The sequence below is a fragment of the Triturus cristatus genome, chromosome 7 (assembly GCF_964204655.1).
Source record: "Triturus cristatus chromosome 7, aTriCri1.1, whole genome shotgun sequence".
NCBI classification, from domain to species: Eukaryota; Metazoa; Chordata; class Amphibia; order Caudata; family Salamandridae; genus Triturus; species Triturus cristatus.
Genome location: NC_140590.1, coordinates 598,296,910 through 598,317,281, shown reverse-complemented (window position 1 = coordinate 598,317,281; position 20,372 = coordinate 598,296,910). Strand labels below are relative to the sequence as shown.

General features: G+C 43.1%; 1 protein-coding gene across 2 annotated transcripts in view; it reads right to left on the bottom strand.

Moving 5' to 3' along the window:
* Window positions 1-20,372, bottom strand: part of TOM1L1 (target of myb1 like 1 membrane trafficking protein) — a 665,925-nt gene that overhangs the window by 6,493 nt on the left and 639,060 nt on the right. For both annotated transcript variants that reach the window (XM_085617158.1, XM_085617157.1), the window contains exon 16: window positions 13,656-13,730. In XM_085617158.1, coding sequence (XP_085473284.1) covers window positions 13,664-13,730 — 67 coding nt within the window. In that variant the 3' untranslated portion in view covers window positions 13,656-13,663. The remainder of the gene's footprint in view (window positions 1-13,655; window positions 13,731-20,372) is intronic.

Genomic DNA, 20,372 nt, shown 5'->3' with positions numbered 1-20,372 from the left:
CCACCCTTCATCCTCTTGCCACTTGTTATAGTGATCCTTGTGTTTGTCAAAAAAAAAACCTTCATGATCCAATGCCTCCTGTTCCAGGGGCCTTCAATGTTGGTTCGCTGCTTCTCTGGATATCACCACCACACCATCCTTGGAAGACGCTATGATTCTTGCCAAAGTCTTCAGCCCTGTGATTTGGTTATTAATCTACAAAACACAATACTCTGTACCTTGATAAATATTGTTGCAAGGGGATATGGTAGCCAGTGAAATCAACACATCAGGAAAATGCCCCTTGGGCATTACATAAAATCATTAATGTTCAGCCAACCTTTGTCCATGAAGAGTTCAACACCTCATTGATTGGTTGATCCGGCTCTGTGCGTCCGAAGATGATAAGTAGTCTGATTTGGGCGTGAAATGTCTTTTCACAAGTCAGGGAGACATGTGATGACACTGTTGGTGATGTGCGGGCAGCTCTGGGCTTGCGCAGATCATGCTTTCATTGAGCCTCAGCAGTACGTCTTGCCTCAGAGGTTTGGCAGCCTTTATGAATGAGGCGGCACCACACTGGATGGTTTAGTGCAAGGGTTTCCCAGGTGGCAGTGTTGATCTCGAGGGACTTCAGGGAGGCTGTCCGTGTGCCCTTTAACCGCTTCTTTTGTCTTCTGTGGGAGCGCTCTCCCTCAGTGAGTTCTCGGTAGAAGAGTTGTTTGCGGATGCACTCATCTGACATTCTGACAACCTGCCCAGTGTATCTGGTCCCATTAATGGGTTAAACTGTCCCACTTATATTTTTATATGGCGAAATCAAAAAATAGAATAGAGCAATTATATGTCCTCCCACAAAGAGAGTCACACTAACCCCATCACGACAGGCCTTGGTCCATGATGCAGCCATTCCTTGAGTAGATATTACTGAATCAGAACCTGGAAAGAAAATCATTGAAGGGTATATACGATTGTCCATTCAACTGTGCTAGGTTGAAAAAGAAGCTTTATATCCTTGTCAGAAGACCCCAACATTTTCCAAGAGATTCTCACCTTCAATTAATCAATCAGGAATTTATATAGCACAGCTACTCACCCGTAAAGGTCCCAAGGGACTGTAATCAAGTACTCTTACAAGACAAGCAGCTCAGATATCATTCAACATATACCAAGCCAGCTCTGCAGGTGAAGATGTCAACAAGAAAAAAAGAAGTAACAGAGATACCCTGATCATGATGAAAGGAAGAAATCAATTTGGGATAAAAACCTGGTCCCGGATGTAACAGTAATCTGTCACAGTATATTCGTAAATATGCAGACCTAATAGATAAAGACCCCAGTTCTCCAAATCTAGGAGCCAGGGAGAAATAGTGGTAAAAACGTAAGGTCAATTTCCACAAGGGGTCGAAAGGGAGAGAATTGAAGAGCAGTAAAAACTAGGTGTAAATCCAATGTAGCAATGGTTAGTCTAACAGGAGGTCACTGAAGAGAAAAAACACTCTGTAATCTCCTGCCTATCAATCAATCAATCATTTGTAGAGCGCACTACATACCCGCGAGGGTCTCAAGGCGCTGGGAGGTGGGGGCGCTACTGGTGAAACAGCCAGGTCTTGAGTAGCCTCCTGAAGGTCAGCAGGTCTTGGGTCCTTCGTAGGCTCGATGGGAGGGTGTTCCAGGTCTTGGCGGCAAGGTGGGAGAATGATCTTCCGCCGGTGGTTGTTCTCCAGATGCGAGGGACGGTGGCGAGTGCGAGGTCGGCGGAGCAGAGCTGGCGGTTGGGGATGTAGAAGGAAAGTCGTCTGTTGAGGTAGGCTGGGCCGGTCTTGTGGAATGCCTTGTGTGCATGGATGAGAAGCTTGAAGGATATCCTCTTGTTGACGGGGAGCCTAGACTTTCCTTCTTAGAAAGACCCCACTCAGGAAATCTGATTGCCTTCATTGCTAAACATTGGGCACGAAGGGTGGATGATTCTAAAACCTGATTATATCCACCTTGTAAAGCTGGACACACAACTTCGGTTTAATTCGAATGGTCTAAGGCTATGCTTAAATGTCATGAAGAAAACAATGCTTAGTGGTAATCACAAGATCATTGATTAAACTGCAGATAAGAGTTTTGTACTTAGGCTGCCTCTGGGAATGAAGGTTTAGATTCTTGAAACCATACCTCTCAACAGCCTACAGCCAAGTTGATAAACACATTCACTGGCAGGAGGACTGGCAGGGAATAGGCCAAACAGTTTGAGGGAAGATCCACTCTGGAGCCTAGCCTTGAGTCTGGGACAGCAAGCCACTAAAATACATACCACCTTTTTCCTTCAAAGGCACGTTAAAAATGTGTGAATCAGATGGAATGGTAGAATAGAAAAGAGTAGTGGACCCCATGCAGACATCCGAGTATCCACCTCTCAATCTTCTGCGTCCAGAAACAAAATACAGAAAAAGAGCATACTTGGAGGTGGCAAATAAATCGATTGCAGGGGTCCTAAATGCTTTCTTATCTTTAAAAAGATGTGGCAAGCTAGACAAAAGTCATGGTAAGGAGAAAAGATTCTGCTTAGCTGGTCTGCTACCACAATGTCTGAACACCCTGAAAGAGAAACATTAGATGGTGTTTTGCTCAGTTCCTTGTTTGAAAGGCAAAAGATGCTAAACCCTGAGACCCATCCAAACTATTCTTGTGATAGGCTGTGTGACTGTAATGTCTGTCCAAAATATAACCCCTATCTCTGCAGAAGAGGATCAAACCAAAGCAGAGAGCAGTAGTGTGACATCAGTTACCTCTGGAAGCCACCTATCCTGAGCTGATTGGGTTTCTAAAGTTGCTCCCCATCCTAGTTTGTGAGTGGCTGTGGTACAAAACCACTGGAGGAAACAGAGAAAGTGGAGCATCTTTGTTATATCTAGGGAAAGAAGTCATTGTTGAATATCTTCTCAGGTTGAACTGGGTATTGGTATAGGAAGGCCGTAATCCTGGGGCCATGGTGCCATTAATACACAGGGGGCCAGCAGACATATACAGAAAAAGATAACTCAAAATATTGTTACCTTAAAGTGAGCAGACAACTCAACGGAGTCTCCTCAAGACCGAGGCTTACTATGTTGCCCCAGGATAGTACCAGCCCCAGATCGGGCTGGAATGCTGACCTATAAGCCTTTCTTATACTTGTGCTTTGAAAACAAGAAGAAAAACAGCTTTTGGAAGGGACATTGCAGCATACATCAATTATTCCATGAATTCTAGGTCCTGAGGGTCAGTTTGTGTTTGACTAGTAGAGGACAGACCCTGGTTGTGTCTTTTTGAATTTGAAGGAAAGGAGATCAGCCAATCATCTAGGGAGAAACACACCATGATTCCCTTGTTGTGAAAAAGAGATGGTACAGGAGCCAACAGCTTAGTGAATACTCTTGGTGGAATCTCTAGTCCAAACGTTGGGACCTGAAACTGCCAATGAAGAATTCCTACAAAGAACCTTGTGGTGATTTGGAAAGAGTGGTCAGGTCAGGTCAGTAAACTTTATTCGGTTGTGCGAATTGACAACCATAAAAGCATTTACACTACATTTAGAAAGAACACATTAATACATAAAGATAAAATACAGTTGTAAGATAAGCAGGTGAAGACAAATATACAACAAGCATTCAGAGTATTTTGTGGAGTCCATTATAAAAAAGAGGTAATAGCAATTCATATATTATTTTTATCCTTCCATACTATTTCTAAATTTTACTGCCAATTTTAAAAAACTACATAGATACAAGGTATATTCACAACTTAATAGCTGTAAAAAGTGCAGTGCAGGACGATATTGTATAAAATTTAGTTTTTTCAGACAGGGTTTTAAATATAGATTCCTCGGTACAGTATAAAAGGGACAAAAGAAAAGAAAGTGTGCCAGGTCTTGCGGAGACATATCGTCGCAGCCGCAAGCCGGCAACACTTGTCCACGATGAGATCCCCTAGGTACAGCCAGCAGAAAATGAAACAGATTAAACCTGAACCTGATCAGTAAGAAACGGTCATAACTGGACAATTGCCAGGATAAATAGGGTTCCATGAGCAAGGTGCTTTTTACTAATACATGATTACGAACACTTTCTTTTTTTAGCTCACGTGATTCCCTATCTAGGATTTTAAGATCAATAAAAGCTTTCTTGACCGTTATAACATCCTGTTTAGTGATCGATTCAGGGGATAAAAAGAGTTCAGGGCGACCTAGATCAGCAAAGCACTTATAAAGATACTTTAACCAGGGAACCTTCATCCTGTTGTCCCATGTGAGTGACTCTCTTAAAATAAGCTGGGTTAGTGGAATGTTATCATTTAACCAACAATTCATCCAGCATAACATGGGATTAACAGCAATCTTGTCACTTACGAAGGAAACCCCCAGTTCCTCGTTCACGGAGAAGTTGGCCGTGCCCCTGGGAACCCTTAATACTAATTTCAAGAAGTTATTTTCAACAGTCTGTAAGGGATCCGGAGGAACATAACCCCAAATTTCACTTCCATAGCACGCTGTGGAGACACTTTTTGCTTGGTAAAGTTGGAGCAAGGCGGCAACTGGACTATTGCCCACTTTCTTAGAAAAGTCCATTATTGCCGCGTTTACCCTAGTGACTTCTCCCTTCTTTTTTTCAATCACGGGTCCCCAATTTAATTGACTGTCAAAGAGGACCCCGAGATAGGAAAATGTATGTGTAGTAGGAATACGTACACCATTTACATTTAGGCAGTTTACTTTTTTATTTCCCTGTCCGACCTTCATTATGTATGATTTAGAGTTATTAATGCTTAACTCTCTTGAGGTCATGAAAGAATGGAAGGAGTCTAGTAAGATTTGTAGTCCGTTTGCTGTTCTTGATAGGAGAACTGCGTCATCCGCATATAAAAGGACTGGCAGCCCCCTACGGCCTATGTACGGATAATCCGTATTGGTGCTTAAAAGATGCTCTTCCAGATCATTTATGTATAAGTTAAAAAGGAATGGGGCCAGGATGCAGCCTTGTCGGACACCACGATGCACCCCAAAGTCTTTGGTCACATTCAGGTCTTGGGTGAATCTGACATTTGCATTGGTGTCCGAGTGCATATCATCTAACAAATCAACTAAGTTTGGATCCACACCCATTTTTAGCATGGCGTCCCAGAGCTTCCCCCGGCTCACACAATCGAAAGCCGAGGAAAGATCCATGAACGCCATATGGATCGTTCCTCTTCGAGCCTTAGTATACTTCGCGATGATGAGGTATAAGTTTAAACATTGTGAAATCGTAGAATGACCAGGCCTGAATCCATACTGGATTGAAGATATTATATTATTTTCTTCTGACCATCTGACCAATCTGTTCAAAATTACTCCTCCCACAACTTTAACCACGGAGTTTATTAAAGATATTGGTCGATAGCAGGCAGGGCTACTGCGGTCTCCTTTTTTAAAAATAGGCACAATAGTGGATACCCCCCATGATTTTGGGCATCCACAAAGCACAGCAGCATTAAGTACAGCTGTAAGGACCGGTGCCCAGAGTGTTATACAAGATTTAAAAAGATCAGGAGGGAGACCGTCAGGTCCTGGGGCCTTGTTGTTTGATAGGCCTTCTATGCCCTTTATTACCTCATCAGTTGTGAAGAACAGGGATTTTTCACTAATTTCTTTTAGACTGCATTGTACCTGGGAACCATTACCTTTAAAAATGGAACTGAAGTGGTTAATCCAAACTTCTTCTGGGATTTTGGTGCCTGTACTTGAAATACTGGGATGATCAAATAAGGGCTTGTTAATGATCTCCCAGAACTTAGAGCTATTTTTTAGTATCTCTGGATCTAACAAGGACTCCCAAACGCTTTTCTTAATAGCACGTTTGCGAATGGCAAGAGACTTTTTGTACTCAGCCCGCAACACCCTGATGGTTGAAGGATCTCTCTGGTTTGTTTTTAATGCTTTCTTGAGCTCGCGACTGGCCTTCGAACAGTTGCTGTCAAACCATTTTGGATTATTGGATGAGTTAGCTATCCTCTTAGCAGGTAACGTTAAAAGTGACTCCACCTTTTTAGCAATCTCATTAAAAGACGTCAGAATTTGTAATGGTGCTGAAGCAGTAGATGTACATATTATCAGATCATGATGGCATACATTGTTGATAGAAAAATAAAATTGCTTACAGTCCACCATTGACCACTTTAAGCGTCGCTTACCATTAATACATTTAGTGGTACCACAGTCCTCTCGAGGGTTATGTTTTTCGAGTAAGTTCACACCCATAGTGATACATAAAGGATTGTGATCGCTAAAAATGCTTGAAATAATCGAAAAATCCCCAACAAAATTAACAAATTCTGCCGATAATAGAATATGGTCTATATATGACCCTGTTGCGTGACCTTTAAAAGTAGGGGTTGAAAATACAGTTTGTTCCTCAACTATTGACATAGCAGTGAAAAGGTTATATTCATTCATTAAGTCATTTAAACATGAACCCCTTCGCGAGTGATCAAAGTGTATTCCTTCCAGATTGTTACAACCCAAATGACCAACAGGACTCAGGCTAGGATTCCCACATAAATGAGTGTTGAAATCACCCGCTATTATCTTAAGGCGGGGAAGGGAATCATCTTTGGCCCTTAGGAATTCACGCAATGACTCCATATTGCAATCGCCAGACTGACTCACTGCGTTATAAAAGTTGATCAGAGCAAAACTTGTACTGCCCCTCTTAAATTCGACAACCTGAATATTATTATTGCCAGAGTGATGTACAGTTTTAAGGCATATTAGTGATAAGTTAACAAAGATTGCCAAACCCCCTTTAGCTCTACCACTAGGTGAAGGAACTGCCGAAGTTATAAAACTCTCATAACCGTCAATGTGTATATTTTTCCCCACTGCCCAGGTTTCTTGGAGGCATATAACGGGGTAATTTTTAACAAAGGATAACCAATCTATATTAAACAATTTATCCTGCAGTCCAGCTATATTCCAGGATAATAGCCCCTCCTTATATTTAATTGGTTCATGTTGTATTATAGCCACATTTCCACATACAATTTGAGTGGTAGGTGTTAAGCCTGTACAGCAGCGTACCCCATCTGTCCCGGGATTAGCCGAAGAACAAGCTGGAGGACAGGCTGGGTTTATATCAGTGGGTAAACCTGATTCCAGCCAACCAAACCCCCATCCTTACTGCCTTGCGGTTCTAACCCTTGTAGAATATCTCCAAAGTCTGTAACTTCTGGCAATCGGTCGGTGGGGAGGAGGTTAGAAGATATGTCAGGTAGTCATTCCACCCCATCCAGTCCCCCCTCATCTGAGAAGATGCCATACCTATTGGAGATGGGGATGTTAAAGTGATTATTAAAATGAGTAGAGTAATATTGATCTGGAGGGGGTGGTCGTATTGGACGTTCCCTTCTATCCTGACTATACCCCCAGTTATTAGTTGGTACCTCAAAACCCCAGCCATTAGATGTCGCTGGCCATATAGGCCTGGTGAAATTATGGGTAGGCTTAGGATAGGACATGCTCCGCTGTTTTTTGCCGAAAAATTCTAGGGTGAGAGGAATGATGGTACCTCTTCTGCACTGCGGCGGCAAAATATTTGGCAGGATGTTTGGTAAAACTGCAGAATTGGCAAAATTTATAATAATGCAGTCACCCTTGAATTTTTTAGGGTTTTGACCTATCCATGGGACCCTTCTGGCTGACTTAATGTCACCAGCTAGCTGTTGTTTCCCCCACGGGGCCAGCTGCATATTGCCTGATAACCAGTGCAGGGCCTTACTTGTTACTGCCGGGGGGGATTCTGATTGGTCTGGGGCTAGTGGGGGGACGTTAGCCAATACCAGTACTAATGGAGCCGCATCTTCCAGAAACTGTACCATAACTTCTTCTATAGTAGGTGCAGGTATTACAGGCGGAATTGGGGGTAGTGTATCTCCTGGCAGTAAATGATGTGTCGCTGTAGTTGAGGACTGTTCCTGTAGATTTGCGTGTATAGTGTTTGAGGTAGTGCCTCCCTCAGATGAAGGAAAAAGAGCCTCTTTTACGGGTAGAGCTAGGCTGGTAACTGTGTCTGATATATTAGACACAGCTTCTACTAACTTTTTTTGATCTGCACCTAGTTTCTTTATATCAGCAGTTAGCTTGTCCAATTTGGTCACTACTGGTTTAATTAAGATTTTAAGTTTAGTGTCAATTAAATCAGCTAATCTTGATAATAACTCCTCATCCACATTATACTTCTCGGGTTCTTCTATTATCCCCCTGCTTTTGTCCCTACTTCTCACGGGTGACGCAACCCTCTTCTTCCCTAAAAGAACTCCACCACGGTATAACTGAGTTTTTCTACATTTTCTGATGGCACGTGGCGCATGATCTAGAACTGGGGGATCAGCTTCATTATTTGGCTGCTCACTCTCCTGCACAATTTGATCTTGGTCTTGATCAGTGTCAACTACCTGACATTCCGAGTCATTAGCCCGAGCTATGTCTTGGCCCTGTGTTGTACGAGTACTCAGGTTTGAAATGCCATGTTCTAAGGTATCAGAGTCTAAAACTGCACTTCCCTCGACCTGAGAAGGTTTATCAATCCAGGGTGAATCAGGTGAAGGGCTTAGGGGAGATAAGTTAGGGGACAGGCTAAGACCTAAGGATTCGCGCCTCTCGTTGTTAATCTTAGAGACTACTTGTATCATATAGTTTTCTATTGAGTTACCTCCCGCCGCTAAATTCTTTTTAGGCATTCTTCTTGAACTAGTGATAATAACCAAATAACAACAATGTTATAATGGATGACGGTATATCCAAGAAGTAGAAACAAGTATGAATAGTCTTACTGCAAACCACGCAAAACGAAGACAGTAAGGGCTGAGTAGCGTGTCCAGTCCAGTCTCATCCTGTCTCGGACTGTCTAAGACTGTCCGCCCTTTGTCCGGGCTTCGTCCGGCGTCCCGCACACGCGTCCCGCTATGCGTCAGGGGCACGATTTTATAGGAGGAGCAGGGGGCGGGAAGAGACTCCAGGTGCGCTGCGTTGATCCTGCGCGGAACCCTGGGTCTCGCAGTCCCGGCCCCTGTTGAAAGCGCCTCACACTCTCCTCGGCCACGGTAAAATGACCAAAGCTCCACTCCACCACTTCTGTAGGCAAACGAACAGGGTGTTAAGATCAAAGTCACGAACTCTGCACACAGCTGCGAGCGGCTCCCGCGAAGCGGGGGCCGCGAGCTGTTATGAAGGGGCAAGCCAGGCAAGGCAAACGGGGAGGAGCAGGGGGCGGGAAGAGACTCCAGGTGCGCTGCGTTGATCCTGCGCGGAACCCTGGGTCTCGCAGTCCCGGCCCCTGTTGAAAGCGCCTCACACTCTCCTCGGCCACGGTAAAATGACCAAAGCTCCACTCCACCACTTCTGTAGGCAAACGAACAGGGTGTTAAGATCAAAGTCACGAACTCTGCACACAGCTGCGAGCGGTATATACAAATAAGCATACTAAAGATTTATCATTCGTCCATCTGCAGAAATCAAAGAAATGATGCACTGTAAAGTCTACTTTTAAGAGAATTTTCATGATCTAGAAATTAAGACTTTAGATTTATGATGGGCTGAAATTTCCCTAAAGTCCACTTCCCTACAAAGATCAGAGAGTAGATTAGCTGACATCTCATTGATGAAGCAGACAGACTTATTGCCTTTTTCAGAGCTAATTCTGCAACTCCCTGATTAGAGTTTGTTGTTTGACATTATCCATGAGACAAGCCATGTAAATTAAATAGGAACATGGTGGAATTTTGTAATCTCACAAGTGTTCAGTGGATTAATGAGTGGTGTTCAACAACAGAAGGCACCACACCCTATGGTACCTTTAGGTAAAAATAACCTTTGGTCGTGAAGTTGTACCTACTGAAGATTTTTTAAAACACTAAGTGGTGTCGCTTCCTGTGATCTTGTCAGGATCAATGGATCATGTGATAAGGTCATTCAACTAACAATACTCCGTTCTCTTGGGACAGCAGAATAAACATTGAGCCTTAACTGGTCCAATAAATGTCCGCCGCCTGATTGGCAGGAAGTTAGGAGTACTACAGTGAAGGTGGGAGGCGGCCCATTGTAACAGGAAGCTACAATAATAGAGAGCAGTGGTGGAACTCAAAATGATCGGCCCCATTGCAGAATGTGAAGAGGCCTTGAATTTCCCATATCTCTCAGAAATTCCTTAGTCCCTGGCTGACTGTGGGCACCTTGAGGAGTTAGGGGGGCCCTGGAGGGTTGAGGGCTCCCTGCGCCCCAGGGGCCTGTGTTACCCCCCGAGTAGACAGAGGCAGATATTCCTGCTCATATTTTGCCCTTAAAAGTTTATTTTCCCTGCTGTCACTTTACCCAATTGTTTCCCTCCATTTGGCGACTCTGATGCTTTGTACTGTAGTAGTAATCATAGTCCGTGGTTCCTCAAGATGGGCCCTTTTGAGCATCATGCCACACCTGAGGATGCTGGGGGAACTGCCACTTTTTCTGGTTGATTCAGATATGTATTCTTTTACAGATACTGACAGCGGAATGTCGACACTCATCTTGGAGGGAATCTTTTAGCTTCTTTTATTTTGTGGGGACACCTTATCGGTTTGTGAAGCACTTCTGTGGTTTTCATAGAATTTTTCTTAAAAAGAAGGTGTGCGCAGGATGGCATTTCATTCAGTATAGATTAACTAAGGATTCCTAAATTATTGACATAGTTGAAGTTTTCTTTAAAATCAGCTGTGTATCCCAGTCCTCCTGTTTAAGATTTCACACAGTGGCACTGAAACCTCTATTGTGCTAGTGCAGCCAGTTTTGGAAGTGTGTTCAGGCATTATACCCAGATTCATCTATTAGATAAGCCTTGCACAAGGATTGGACCAATGTCCTTAAGTGATTTCAAAGGTTAAAATCTATTTAGTAAGCATGCTTCTCTGCTGGAGGATGTTTGGCTATTGGATGCAATAGTTTAGTGAAAGTTCTCTGTGACCAAAGGAAGCAATTGAACTATAACAGCTGTCGAGTTTACAAGGGAGTGTTGAAATTCTAAACTGTAGTGTTCCCACTTTAATTGTGGGGGATGAAGTGGTCTTGTGATACTGGATTCCTTTGTGAGATATAGTTGCAGTATTTCCGTTAACTGAACAAATTAGAGTGTCTGATGTAAGATACCAGTTGACACTCAATGCCTTAAATGATTAATAATTGCAAAAATAAAGATAAACAGCAACCACAATCCTTGTCAGGGTAAGGCACATGCGAATTACCAAATGAACCTGTGCTCACGCCCTTGGTAGCTTGGCACAGAGCAGTCAGGCTTAACTCAGAGGCAATCTTTAAAGTATTTGTGTAGCACTTCAAACAGTACAACAGTTTAAACACACCACAAAAGGAGCACACAACAGATTTAGACAAATAGAATAACTTCTAATAAATAAAGACCAGAATGACAAGAGTGCAATTAATAGAGCCGGAGATATTAAATGGTAAAGGTTTTAGTGAAAATAGCACCAAAAAGCACAAAGCGCCAACTGGAGATATCTGGTCGCCCAGGACCAGGCCGAACGTGATGGAGCACAGGCTAGATAGAGGCACCCAGTTAGGCCCACTGAACAGAGTGTCTTAAATACTGGTAGTGGAACGTTGCGTGGATATGCATCGAAGATGCAACACACAGCCAAAGTGATGCATCAGATCCGAGATGCAGCGAGACTGCAGTGCAAGGTCCTGTTGCGGTGTCACTGAGGATCCCATTGATTGGGCTTGCGATGTGAAGTCCAGTATCAGGGATGCTGCAGTACCTGATGATGTGTCAGTTCCGAAAAGAGCTGCCAGGCTGATGCGGAGTCCAGCATCATCGTCAAGGCTGCCATCAACAAGAGATGCAGGTACCTGCAGTGTGGAAGTGTAGCGCTGTCGGTGCGATGAGTTGGATCCAAGGACTGCTGAGATATTGTTGGTCTTTTCAATGGGTCCAATCCACGCAGCAGTGACAATGTGTAGGTTCTGCTCAGTTAGGCTCAACTCAGCAGAGGAGGTGCTTCGGTTCTACTCAGGGATGCGCAGCTCATTAGAGAAAATACATTGGTTACACCTGCAAGAACCTTAGGAACAAGACTGGGGTGGAACCACTTAGCAGGGTAGACTTAAGGACGCAAGGTGCAAGGTTGATGGAAGCCTCTTATGTCCCTGAGGCGTCAGATCAGGAGGCCAGCCAACTAGCCCTTGGAGCCAATCTGTGTTCTGGGTTTTATAGAGATGCAGTTCAAGTCCTTCTCACTCAGTCACACCTAAGCTCCCACTGTGTGTGGCTGTCTAGGATGAATGCACAAAAGACCAACTGCCAACTACACCCTGTCATGTAACCAGAGACAGACTGCAGGTACCAATTGTCCAAGGCAAGAAAATGCCAACTTTCTAAAAGTGGTATTTTCAGAATAGTAATTTAAAATCCGACTTCAGAACCCAGTGAGTCAGGATTTTAAATTAGGATTCTAGACACACCAAATTTGCACCAGTTATATCTTCCCATTTGGAAATTACACTGATAAAATACCTTATAAGGTAATCCCAATGTTATCCTGTGGGAGAGACAGACCTTGCAGTGGTGAAAAACTGATTTAAGAGTTTTTCACTACCAGGACATATACAACTTAAAAGTACATGTCTTGCTCTTTTAATGCATTGCACCCTGCCCCCTGGGCTGTACAGGTCCTACCCTAGGGATGACTTGTATGTATTAAAAAAAACTATCAGGCTGGGCAAAATGTTAATTTTAACAGTTCAAAAAGGCAGTTTAAACTGCACACAAAGGCTTTGCAATGGCAGGCCTGAGACATGTTTAAAGGGCTACTTAAGTAGGTCGCACAATTAGTGCTGCAGGCCACCAGTCCCACTAGTATACAAAAATTTGATGGATGGAATGCTTGAATTAATCTCAGCCACTTGTAATTAATCAAGCTGCATCCCACTCCACAGTTATTTAGAAAGCCATGAAATCTCAGTTTGGACCTAGCTATATGCAAATCAATCTTGACACTGCTCCAATTGGAGCAGTCCAGCATGAACTACCAAGCCAGGTCCTCCTTGAACTGGAACGCAAGCAACCCAAGACTGGTTTTTCCCTAGTTATCGGCTCATCAGCCAGGTACAGCTTGGTCTTAGTGACACAGTGAGCACAAGACTCACGTCTGGTCTTTTTTTTTAAATACTTTAGTGGGCAGGCCCATAAGTAATATTTAATTTACAGGCCCTCGGGACATGTACTGCACTGTACTGGGGATTTATAGGCAAAGTGTAATATGCCAATTGGGTATGAGCCAATATTACCATGTTTTAGAGGCAAGATCACATGCACTTTAGCACTGGTTGGCAGTGGTAAAGTGCTCAAAAGCCTTAAGGTCAGCAAAAACGACATCAGAATAATGGAGAAGGAAGGCTAAAAGTTTGGTGGGGGAGTGGAGACCACCCGAAGGCTGACAGGTCTAACAAGTATCAACTTCGTTCCTGTTTGCTTCAGCGCTATCAAAGCTTTCCAGTACCTTGATGAAGAAGGACATGCATTTCCATTTACGGGAGTTCAGCAGGAACAATCACCAATCTTTAAAGAAAACATATTGGTGAAACAGAGGAGATTTTTGTATTCTGATCTGCAGAAAAAATACTTTACCTGTTCTTTTAGCATTCCGTGTTTTGTTTGGCTTCTGTATTAAAGAGGTACTTGTCAATCTCTTCATAAATTGCTCTAAAATAGAAAACAGAATTAGATATTTTACTTAAAACATTACAATAGTTCACTTTGCTTTGTCCGTAATCTGATGAATCACAGAACCATTCACTCTCTTTGAGAGTCTAAAAATTAAGCACATCTGCCAGCAAACGTTATCTGTATCTTGTCACTGTCAATAAAAAGTGTAAAAGGTTTGACAGATCGATGATCACTATAAAATTCTAGGATGTTATTAATAGTGTTTCTATCAGTCTATCCAGAAATGCATGGGGATAAAGTGTTAACTTGATCATGTTTCATGCCAACAGATGTAAACATTATGGTTCTAGACCAGTGCTGATATAGTGAGATGAACTGTCAAACACTCTATCAATCAACGAATCATCCAGTCCATCAAATTTTGAACTGTTCAAATATATTTGTAACACATGTGGTGCATATGGCTTTTTTAGCTATATTAATTATGTTAGATAAATAATCTGTAGATTCAAAGGTATCATGACTCTTTATTTGCTATTCTTTGTTGCCACACTTTTTGATTCTGTTTGTTATTCATCAGTGTTTTCATAGCATACTAGTCACATGTGAGGGTATCAATGCGCTATGTAGCTGGTTTGTCAGGACAGCTCTGGGGGCTTACTCAAAAAGCCAGGTATTTAGCTTCTTGCAAAAGTCAATAAGAAAGGAGGAGGTTCTGATGTGTTGTGGCACGCCATTCCAGGCTTTAGCGGCCAGGTGCAAGAAGGCTCATCTCCCTGCTTCGCTTTTTTGTGCGTTAGGTGTGGGCTAGTAAGGGATCTGAAGAGCGGAGGTGTCTGGAAGGTAGTTGAAATTAATGCAGCTGCTCAGGTAGTCAGTGTCAGTGTTGTGGAGTGCCTGTAGGTGCGGGTGAGAAGTTTAAAGTGTGCATGCACGCGTATCAGAAGCCAGTGGAGTTGCCTAAGGTGTAGAAGATTGAGGAATAGTCTGGCAGCTGAGTTTTGGTGGTCTTCAGTCTTCCTGTGAGCTGGTGGGTAATCCCTGCATACAGGGTGTTTCCATAGCCTAGGCTGCTGTTGATGAAGGCTAGGTGAATCGTTACCCTGGTATTGACTGGTAGCCACTTCAAGTTTTTCATCGGCATCCTTAGTGTGTTGAAGCAGGCTGAGACCACTGTATTGACTTATGCAGTTATGTCCAGTTTGTTTTCTATGATAATTCTGAGGTTTCTTGCTTTCAAGCAGAGCATGGGGGTGGGTCCATGGTCTGAGGGCCAATAGGTGAAGTCCTAAGGTGAGGCTTTCTTTTCTAAAGACTACCACCTGAGTGTTGTCTGTTAAAATTGAGGCAGTTGGAGTCTTAAGCCTCTAAAGAGAAGAAAATTGTAAACACGGGTCTGAGAGGCCATGTATTGTCACCCAGAGCTCACACGTCTTCTTGCTGTTATACTGTATGATTGACAAAATTATTTAATCCTCTGCTTTCTTTTCCTCCTCCTTGGTTACACACTCAACTTTTTTCCCCTGAGGAAACCAGGTTGCGTTTCTTTGCAGGATGGTAGTCCGCATTTCTCCATTACTCTGAAAGAGTCTAATGATGGTTCTCCTAGCTCCAAAGCCAATAAATCGAGGAAACTGTCCGTCCTCTAGTGCTGAAGAGGGTAGAGGTATATGTCCAGGACTGCCAAATTGCAGAAAATATCACAGAAACCCACCTAACCTCCCTGTGGTCACAATGCACATACCAATATGTTCCCTATGAAATCCAATTGCCCTTAGACTCAAAAATAAGGAGGAGAGAGTGAGAGATAGAGAGATATAGAGAAAGGGAAAGTAAGACATCCAAACTTCTTATTCCCAGTAGAGCACCATTCAGTTAATGCACACTAGACACGGGCCAAGGTTTGCCTCATCTTCCTGAGCGCAGAAAGATGGGCACAGGAACAAGTCTAGAGAACAAGAAAGATGTAATTACATCTGAAGTGACATATGGTACAAAATGCATTATTATGACATGCCTAGAATTGTGGTTCACAGAAGTAGAAATAAGTACAACCATGAATCACCTTTGGTAGCCTACAGTGACACGTGCCCAATGAAAGGTTTTGTAGGTTGTATAAAAATCCAACCAATAACAAAATACAATCTTCAAATCACAAGTTTAAGTGGAAAGATAGAAATATAATAAGAAGCAGATTTTCTCAAGTGAGGTTGCTTTCATGCATGTTAATGTGGTATTAAAGTGTGTTGGGTTGGGAACATTGAGGTACATTTACTTGAATAATGATTGGCAAATGGTTTGTGTGTGCTTGTCTATGAGAGATTCCATGCTGATATTCATGTGGTGCATGTTTCTTGGGTACAATTGCTTCATTTGGTCTTTTTGTGGTGCATACTTTAAATCTGGTGTTGGATTTACTAAGTAGAGTGCTTATAGGGATGTTTTCATATGATTACACTTTTCACATTAAGGCACAGTCTGTCCTCCTAGGTTGGAGGTCTATGTAGGTTCTCTAAAAGCTTTAGAGGTGATTGGTGTAGATCAAATTCCACTCAATGACGGATTTGATTTAGTAAGATGGGTCTTTCACAGCACTGAAATTTGTTGCCCTTCAATGGCTCATTGACTTGAGTTTCCAAATACAATATCTGCTTGTAATATCATTCCACATTGCCATCTTTCTGTCTCTGGAACTGTGATGTCCATAAAACAAATGAATAAGACCATTTCAATGTCCACCCAATAACAGCTTTGACTCTATTCAGTCAAAGGTAATTTCCTCCATCTGTTGATTGCACGGGTACTTGTTGTTATTTGCGTGGACTCCCACCGCTTTTTCCATTGAGATGTGGACCAAGTATGGAGAAGATGAGGAGGACCGGATTCTAATGAATTTACTGAGTAGTCAAGAACAGATAGATTTTAAACAACAGAGGTAACAGAAGACCTCTGGCGTGCTACTCATGATTCCTTGACAATTTTCCATTCCTTTTAGTTTGTGATTCAAGTATTTGCTGGAGGAAATATTCCTGATTACAGTGTGTGAGTTATTTTAAATTAGAAGGAGTCAATCAGGGAATCTGAATTAGATTAAATTGTTCAATTGGATCTGCCTTGATGTGGGGATGAATAAACATACAGCTAATAAATTGACAAATACAGTCAGTTTTTGTTACAGACAAATTCAAATACTGTTCACATAAAACTGTTTATGTAATATGCTCTCAGGGCACTTAAGAACTAAAAGCGCCATTTCCAGTTTCAAAAAAGGGGGCATATGTACTAGCCCCTATCGCCACGGGAATGTAACTAAAAAGTAATTTCAAACTGTTGACTTACCTGTAATTCAACCAACTGCATTTGAACCTGCATTTGACTGTAAATCACTGCATAGGATTTTGCAAAGTATTATTTCACTTACCTGCACCAGGCTTGGCTTGGTTCTAGAAATAAAGTAAGTAAATTATATTTTTGAGACAAACAAATTGGGCTGAGTTCAGTCTTTGACATAATGTCATGCCTGAGTGTGTACAACAAATGCTTAACACTTCCCTGTGATAAAGCCTTAGTGCTCACCCACACTAACACAAATAGAGAGTAAGGTGGTATCTACATTTACCTCTGCCTACCTTTGGGGTTCCACTGGACTCTGTGAAAACTATACCTCATTTTGGTATTGTACACACAGAGCTAGATTCCTACATTGGTGGATCAACGGTGGGATGTACAACTTTGCATTTGTTGGATTGACTTGCTCAATGCCTGATCGCACGACAGAACTACTAAATTGTCTTTAGGAATTCTGAATTTTTGAATTGACACATTTTTCAAAATTACTAAAAGTCTTGTTAAGGCCTTGGTTAAGTCCTTTTAGAATTTTAGAAAAAAAAAAGCTCACTTTAGTTAGGGTTAAGAGGGGTTAGAAGTTTTCTTTTACAATGTCTCTTAACAAGAAGCCAGCCATTAGTGAAGATAACAACAATGACATAGAGAACCAGGTTGAGGCGCTCAACCTTGCCCTTACCTCCACTTAGAGTTTAGGAAGTTAAGGTCTCTATGTAAACTTAAAAATATTAACATGCGGTCCCGTCCCTCCAAACAAAAGCTCCAGGAGTTGTTGGCATGGTATGTTAAGGATCATCCCTCTGAGAATGGTGAAGACCTCTCAGATGGGGAAGAAGATGAAGTGGATGAGGACACCTTCATACCCCCACCCCCTCCACTTCTTAGGGAGAAAAGGGCCCCAGTGGCCCTGACTCCAAGAATACACCTCTCAGCACCCAGAGTCCACATAAGTGGGTCAGATGCTTCTGAGGACATTGAGGACAGCCTCAATGAGGAAACAATCTTTTAGTGAGGTTGATATAAAGATTAGATCTAGAGACTAGACTCCTGGCTCTAGGAAAAGAGAGTGCAGAGATGGGCTTAGCTCCCATCAATGGTGGCAGCAATATACCAAATAGGGACAGAGAGTAATCTTATGATACCAAATTCCCTAAAGGGAATGTCCCCACATATGAGGAAGGTGATGACATCACCAAATGGTTCACAGCTTTTGAGAACGCTTGTGAAATGAGAAAAGTGAAGAAGTCACACTGGGGGTCACTCCTTTGGTAACGGTTTACTGGTAACTGCAGGGAGAGACTCCTGACCCTTACCGGGGCAGATGCTGGGTCTTATGACCTCATTAAGAATACTGTGATTGAGAGCTTTGGACCCACAACTGAGGAATATAGAACTAGATTCAGGGAGGCTCACAAAACCCCAAATCAGCCCTGGATTGACCTGGGTCTCATTTCTCCCCAAGAATTGGGAAAGAAGGCAGACTGCTGGGTCAAGACTAGGGTAACAAAAACAGCCACGGGGGGCGACCAAAAGAAAGGGGTTACAAAACCTCTGCAGAGGGAAGGGGGCGAGACCCCCAAAGATAAAAAAAACAGAGTCTTAAGTCTTAACTGGAGATGCTGCTTCTCCTAGCAAGAAACCCCCTAGTCTTCCTACAGCTACTACTGGTGTAGTCAGTCTCCAGATGGGATCAACAGTGAGCTCAGAGCAAATCAGGGTTCACACTGAAGCAGTTCTAGTCACTGAGGGTGAAGTTGAGTTTGCCACTATTAGCTGTGTGGCCATGAACTTAAAGAAGTATTTGCAATTCCACTGCCTCAATGGGACTAGACTAGAAGCCCTGAGGGATACAGGTGCCAGTGTCACTGTGGTGAGAGACACACTCGTTTTCCCCAGAGCAATACCTGATTGGGAACTCTTAGTCAGTCACCAACGCTGACAGTGTTACTATTATTATTATTATGAAATTTGTTAAACGCGTGGCTACCCCCAACGGGGGTGTCCCGGCGCTGAGGACAGCAGCAGCAGAGAACATAAAAGCTAATAGCTGGCAAACAGCCATGTCTTCAGTTTACATCTGAACTGAAATTCTGAGTCGATCATACGGATGTTAAGTGGGAGGGCATTCCATTGCCTTGCAGTAATCACTGCAAAAGCTCTGCCACCTTTCCTAGATCTGTAGAACCTGGGGGGAAGCAGGAGACGGAGGTGATTGGATCTAAGCGCTCAAGAGGAATGGACTCGCTTCAGCCTATGTCTGAGATATCCTGGCCCCTTACCATTCAAGGCCCTGAACGTCAGGATCAGTGCTTTAAACTGAATGCGGGAGGAAATCGGAAGCCAATGAAGGTTCTTCAGATGAGGGGAGATCGAATGGCGGTAAGGGATATGACAGATCAACCTGGCCGCCGCGTTTTGAACCATCTGAAGTCGGTGGAGGAGATATGCTGGTGCACCCACGTATAGGCTATTACAATAGTCCAGGTGGGAAGTAATGAGAGCATGCACAATAGTCTTTAAAGAATCCATGGGCAAATAGGGGGATATCTTTTTTATCATGCGCAATTTGCCAAAGCAGGCAGAAGTGACCTTATGATTTTGGGTCTTACCCAACAACTAGTCATCAATTTGAAAGCCCAAATTACGGGCGGTTTTAACAGGTGATGGGGGAGGGTTTAAATCCGACGGCCACCATAAGGATGGAAGTAAAGGTGATTTTTGGTTAAAAAAAAGCACCTCGGTTTTGTCGGTGTTTAGCTTCAGGGTATTGGAGGTCATCCAAGATACAATGTTAGAGAGGAAGCTTTTTAAATTAGAGAGTCCGGTGTCAGAGTGGTCTCTGAAAGAAAAAATAAGCTGTGTATCATCAGCATAAGAGACCACTCTGACTCCAGAGGCCTCCACGACCTTTGCCAATGGTGACAGGTAAACATTGAAAAAAAGGGGGCTGAGAGCCGACCCTTGAGGGACTCCGCAGCTGAGGGTCTTTGGACATATAGGGATGACACCACACCTGTTGGGTTCTATCCGTTAAAAAGGATTTAATCCAGGCCAAAGGCGTGTCTCGTATCCCCATATTATAGAGTCTGTCCAACAGTATGGAGTGCGAGACGGTGTCGAAAGCTGCGGACAGATCGAGGAGTACCAGCATGGCTACCTCGCCTCTGTCCACGCTTTCCCTAATTGTTTCAGTGACCTCTAATAGTGCTGTCTCAGCACTATAACCGGATATAAAACCTGATTGTGAGTCGTGGAGGAGATTTTGGGTCTCTAAATAGTCGGCCAGCTGTTCCTGCACGACTTTTTCTAATATTTTGGCTGGTTTGGGTAGAA